At 36.2% G+C, this 6736-nt stretch overlaps 1 protein-coding gene across 1 annotated transcript; it reads right to left on the bottom strand.

Annotated features, from left to right (window-relative positions):
* Positions 1–1094: 1094 nt before the first annotated feature.
* On the bottom strand, positions 1095–1981 carry LOC149206717 (uncharacterized). The gene has a single exon (XM_089397780.1). It carries the CDS (start codon positions 1863–1865, stop codon positions 1095–1097), a length of 771 nt encoding a protein of 256 aa, XP_089253906.1. The 5' UTR covers positions 1866–1981.
* Between the last annotated feature and the right edge of the window lie 4755 nt (positions 1982–6736).

Below are 6736 nucleotides of genomic sequence, written 5' to 3'. Positions count from 1 at the left end.
ATATAATAAAATTTAAATTTTAAATTGAAAAAAAAAACAAACAAAAAAAACTACATAACAACATCTTAAGATGGGAACTCTGTCAAATAAACAATTGAAAACCAACCATTCCATACGATTGATTAAAACACTATCAAATAAACCATTAAAAACCAAACAGTGCTGGAAGTTTTACACATTGAAAGATAACATGCTATTGACTGGAACTCCATCAAATAAACCACTAAAACCCAAACAGTGCTGGAAGTCTTACGCAAAGAAAGATAAAAAGAAAGATAATAAACAATTGAAAACCACCATTCCATACTATTGATTAAAACACTATCAAATAAACCATTAAAAACCAAACAGTGCTGGAAGTTTTACACATCGAAAGATAACATGCTATTGACTGGAACTCCATCAAATAAACCACTAAAACCCAAACAGTGCTGGAAGTCTTACACAGAGAAAGATAACATGACACTTCCCAACCATTTGGGTGGCCTGATTGAGGAGATGATTTTTCTTTTCAGTATGAAAAAAGCATGTATTAATATCATTTGGTAAAATACATATAGCATACATAAAACTTGTTCCATCCGAACAAGTGATAGTCAAGATTATACTGTACAAGAGAGGATCATTATAATTTCTCATGTAAAAAATAGAGTTGAGCAAGTATATGAACATATATTGAGAAACAGATCTTTTCAGATTGTTCCATAGAATGTGCAAAAGCAAAAAAACTTGCTGATGAAAGACACCATCCACGAATAGAAACCACTTCGCAGAGGACACTGTCTTTGCCCAGCAACCCGCGAGAACAAAACCATCCACGGGAAAAAAACCATGCACAGTAAAAGAAAACAGTAGTATACAAAACAAACAGTAAGTATTAAGAGGAAAGAAATCCTCAAAATTGTAAATGCATGACCATATGCCATTTGCCAAGATCTTGTAATAAGCCCTTCTTTGATAAACAGTCTGCTTGCTTGGCACAATACAGTCAAAAAGCTAATGCTTGGCACAATACAGTCAAAAAGCTAATGCGGAAACGTATGGGTTAGAAGCCCGATACAATCTCCCATGTTGACAGACAATTACTATATTGTTCACTGAGAAAATTGCCATAGAAATAATTCACCAGCTCTGCTATCATCTTCGTTGAATTCATCTGAATTGAAGAATTGGCTGTCATGCATATGATAAGGTGTGTTTGTAAGAAATTCTGTCAAGTCGACCTTGGAAAAGTCCTCGCTCTGCTTAATATCGGTCTCAATAACCTCTGCCTTCTCCTGTAGATCCACGGATTGAAGAGAAGTTTGAGAAGGAGGAGAAGTAATGGGCGGATTAACAAAGGCTGCAGCCGCTGCAGCTTCCTGTATATCTCTTGCTGCATTAGATGCGGGGCGAGGAAGATGATGGACAGTTTCCGGGAAATTGAGAAAAGCCGAGTGGCCTTTCAAACACAAAGCGGCTACATCGTGTGCACGAGCCGCCATTTCTGGGGTGGAGAAGGAGCCGAGCCAGATGCGAGATTTCTTCTTGGGTTCTCTTATTTCTGATACCCACTTTCCCCATCTACGTTTCCTCACCCCTCTGTACACCGGATGCCGTGTTTCTCCACTTCCCTTAATCTTTCTCCCTTTCTCCACCCACCTTTCATTCGATTCTGATTGCTCTACTTTATCATTTCTATCATCTGCATTCTCTATATTAACAACATCAACTGTGCCGCTGCAAATTTGTTTTGTGGGTAAATCTGGACTTGCTGCCTCGGTTTGCCCTTCTTGGTACGCTGCAGCCATTGACCTCACCTCTTTGCCTGTGGGGAAGAATATGGGAGATTTTATACAGGAAGATCCATTCACTGCCATAGCCATTTGTGTTGCTTTTGGCTGCAGCAGTGGCAATGAGCAGGACCGAATTTTCTGAATGAGAGGACACCAGATATCGTTGAAGTAGCCTGTCTCCTCCAAATGAAGTAATATGTGCAATTTGTGGATTGTGGGGCTGCCTTTGTGGACTTTATTGCTTTTAATGTAATGATCGTGTCGTGGAACGAAGTCACATCTCAGTGAAGTTTTGGACAATCACAAATTATAACCATATATGGAAAGCTGTATTATATATCACTTTCAACGGCTTTTACATACGGATTTCTACCGCTATATAGAGCTGCTGTGCTCTTTGCTTTTTGAAGCACCCCTATTACACACATGTACGATAAGACAAAATGGGTTGGAATGAGACAGAGCATTCCATCAACATCATCCTTAAATGGTATGGGAATAAAATAATATACCGACAAAATGAAATCATGGTTTTCTATATATACCACACAATGTAAGAGTATATTTTTCACACGTCTTTTCATTACTTTTCGAAATGATAAGGTCCTCCTTTGATGGTTTCAACAACTTCCGAAAAATTATGTCAAATTTGCTTAGGATGATGGGTTTCTTTATTTTGAAATTAGAAATAAGAATGAAGAATTTATGTACCTTCCTAATTTCTCCTTAACTTACTTAAGGTCAAAGCTATGGTTTCGTTAAGTCTTATTTTGAATTTGGCAATTTCATGTTTTGATAGTGTGCTCCTTACTTGTGTCTTCCTTAGTGATCCAACTCATTCAATTATGATTATAGAAAATATGTAAGTTTGGAATATATGCTATTGCGGTAATTTTCAAAATTTACATACTTTTGATGTAACCTTTTTTTATCCTATTCATAGAGAAGAAATGAATGCCTTTAGGTCCCATCTCCTACATATTTTGATTTGGACATTCTCGATCATTTCACTATTAGAACCCTCTCCTCTTACTATACCAAATACATTGAAAACATTTTCTTAATTTTGTTAGGCATTAGTTTTCAAATATGTGATTGACCCTCTGCAAAATAGGATGGATTCTTTTTTCATGAAATGTAATCCTAAGGGAATCTTCCTAGCACTCTCCCTCATTCCTATGATGGTATATAAGGTAAAATAGATTTTGCAGAAAATAGAAGTTTTTTCAACACAAGGCTGAAGAATATTACAATACTATAGTCATTAATAACACGCCACTTGTCCAAAATGAACATGGGTGGGGATGATAACACTCCTCACAACAACTTGAGATATGTTGGAGTAATTAACTCCTGCTTGTCTTGTGATAAAGTGATTTTCTTTCTTTAAAAGTTTGTTACATCTAAGAGAGATCTTAGATCCTATTTAAAGGTGTGGTTGAGATATTCTCTCAACATATTGATTGTGTGGTTAAGATAGTATTTCTATCTTAGACCAATATTTTATGTATTTATATGTATTTTTATCATAATGCAAACAAGTTTTTTAATGTGCAATTAGTTTCACAAATTGGTATCAGAGCCCTTTTGGGCTTGCCTCTCGTGAGGGAGGGCCTAGGGTCTTAGAGAGATAAGATAGTGTGTGTGGTGCATATGTTTTAATGTTGTGTGAGAATTGTATGAGTGTTTGTGAGCGGTTGTGTGTGTCAATGAATTTTTTGGAGCTAGTGGATTGTGTGCCTTTATAGTTGTTGTTTAAGACTAGAGCATTGTGACCTACATGAAGGAGTCTATATTGAGATTTTTTGTTGTGTTGAAATATGTTGAGAGTCACATATCTATTGTATTACCTGGCCTAGCCATTCGAAGTTCTCTGGACCATGAGAATTTTATGATCGACGCAAGGTCACTGCAGAGGTGCAACCTTTAAGCTATTTGATGCATTAATCACAGTTGGGAGAAACACGTATTTGAGTGACACCATTATAGTGACATGGAGGAGTTGTTCTAGTAAGTCTACTAGTTTACTGTAAAGAAGTTGTTCCTGTGGGTTCTGCTAGTGGATGAGGTTGCTTACTAAAAGTGATGAATACGTTGTAACCTTTACGCTTTGACCTTTGGAGAATCAGTGCTATGGTGGCAACATCTTCGTGCAAGACAATGAGATCAGTCCATGAGTTGTCATAATCATAGGCGGTGGCATTGAGTCCTACTTTACCGTTCAAGTATGAGAGACTTGATTTCCGATGTGCAGTTAGCAGAGGCTGCCTAAGTCAGAGAAAGGACTGGTGTTGATAGCTAGAATGTAAGTGATTATAAAAAACATTACCGCTACAAGTGACTTATAAAACATTTGTGCCAAATGGAGCAGCTATAGGGTGGTCAAATTTTTTTGTGTGAATATTGTGTGAAACAATGTGCTAGTATGTTGACGTGGTAAGAATTGTGTTGTTTGAAGGACCATGGAACCAAGAGCTATGAAAGAAGCCAAGGGATCGTGGAACTGGGAACTGTGAAAGAAGCAAGTGTGACCCTAATTGGTTATGTTGAATTAGAGTTGTTGAAGGGCTTGACTTGTGCAGTGTTGAATGTGTTGAGTCTAAGCAGGATAGTAATTGTAAATCCAATCACTTTCCCATCACGCCATGAACTCATGGTTGAGTTCACTCTTTAAGGTCAATGACATTGAGGAGGTGCTCACATTGGTGGTTTCAAATTGTCACTATTATATTATATTAAGTTATTTTTAAGATTTTGTATGAGGTGTATATTTTTGTGAGAAATTTGATTTAAAGGTCTGAAGTGATTTACAGAAGGGACCAACTGTAGGAAAAAACTTAGCATGTATGGTTATCTAGATAGTTTGGCAGTTTTGGATCTAGGGAAGGATCCCTCGTTTGTTGAAGACACGGGAGGGGTCTTCTCATAAGGTTATGCAACAACTTGGGATGTTTTTCAGTAATTGACTTTGGGAGATCCATGATTCAGGAGTTCGAGAGTGGAACTCAGGAATCCATTTCCGACTACACCTTTATTTCAAAAGAGAATATTTCAAAATGATTAAAAGAAGTTGATAAAGACCTTACTTGACAGAGACCAAGATAAGTATTTGTTAAAGGAGGGTGCTGGAGTAATTAACTCCTGCTTGTCTTGTGATAGAGTGATTTTCTTTGTTTAGAAGTTTGCTAAATCTAAGAAAGATCTTCGATCCTATTTAAGTGTGTGGTTGATATATTCTCTCAAAATACTGATTGTGTGGTTAAGATAGTATTTCTATCTTAGACCAATATTTGATGTATTTATATGCATGTTTATCATAATGCAAAAAAGTTTTTTAATGTGCAATTAGTTTCACAAATTACAATAATATTATTATCGGCCATTTTGTTGCATCTAGTCAATAGGCCTACAAACTAGCTCAATCAACATCATTTTACCCCTTTTCATCATCCTTGCACAAATCCCTAAGCATGACTCTTTCTAATCCCTGCGTTTCTGCCTGAAACTACTTCATTTAAGTGATTTTAAGGCCCATCGCACCCTGCATAATTGAGCAAATATGTTGCAGTGAAGTCTATCCTTGTCTCAGGGTGCTAAGTAGTGCACCCTGCATAACTATGGGGTTGCGCTAATTCTAGAAATTCAGGAAAAAATGAAAATATTTCTTAAGCTTCCTCTTCTAGAAGCTTCCAAAGGTTGTTTCAACCATTTACCTTAGATAAAAATTCCAATCCTTTCTGACTCCACCTTGGAGAAATCACCATCTTATCCCCTGAGCTCATCCTCCCATCATTTTTGGATCTTAACCCTAGATTGGTAAATGAATAATAATTCATGAACTACCTCTCCTCCCTATATATTTACCTCATTCCACAAGCACCTAGTTGGTTGTTGTTGCGTTTTGGAGAGTGATTCTACCCTTCTGTTGTTGATGTGAGAGATATTATTCCATGCATTAGCATGGCAAGAGGTGCACTTTGTGGCAAGGAAAGGACAAGTCAACTTGGAGGAGCTCTTCTACAAGATAAACAACTATTTTTGGTTGTAAGTCACTCCATTTCTATTAAAGAAAAGAGTTCTTTGTTTTCCTATATATGATGTTATGATTTCATGTATTTCAATACCACATTGATCTATTGAATAAAGTGATTAGATGATGTGACATAGATCATGTAAATCGTTGGCTCATGTTGTATGATTGTGCAGATTCTAATTATAATTATTGGAGCTAGGATTGGAACATACGAGCCAAGGAAGGAGCGAAGCATATGACATAATCTAGGTAGGCTTAATCTCATTATCTATTTACTTTAAGGAAAAAATTAATCCCTTTGTCTTTATGTTATTTTAGGTCAGTCCACCAGGCCTAAGGAAGATACTTTGTCCACAGTCGTAGATTCTATATAAAAATTTGATGACTCCACTGGGGAGCAATGTATTCCCTTGGTGGTTTCTTTATGCTTAGTGTTTGTTCTACCTCTTCTTTAGACTTTCACTGTCATACTTTGTAACAACCATAGTTAAAAATCCATGTATCTATCTATCTATCTATCTATCTATATATATCTATATATATATATATATATATATATATATATATATATATATATATATATATATATATATATATATATATATATATATATATATATATATATATAGACCACGATAATGGGACACATATTCCAAGCTAAATGGTGGGGAAAACATCATAGTGGTTGCCCATTTGGTTGTTTATGGCTAAGGAAATCGGGAAAGGCATGAGGCTTTTAATTGGAATTTTATTAATGAAAACAATGGAAATTGGGAGAAAAGGGAGCTGAAAGGTCACATGTTGCATGTGAGGGGAAAATTGAAGGAAAATAATGGAAAATGAAGAAAATAGAGGCCTCATTGATAAAAATACTTCTGAGGATCAGTGGGTAAGATTTTGACAGGTTTTGGTGGAGCTCTCTTCTTTT

This window comes from Pinus tabuliformis, chromosome 1_2 (genome assembly GCF_031772625.1).
Source record: "Pinus tabuliformis cultivar Carrire ecotype Pingquan chromosome 1_2, CPIR1, whole genome shotgun sequence".
Taxonomy (NCBI): domain Eukaryota; kingdom Viridiplantae; phylum Streptophyta; class Pinopsida; order Pinales; family Pinaceae; genus Pinus; species Pinus tabuliformis.
This window is presented reverse-complemented; position numbering and strand designations above follow the sequence as displayed.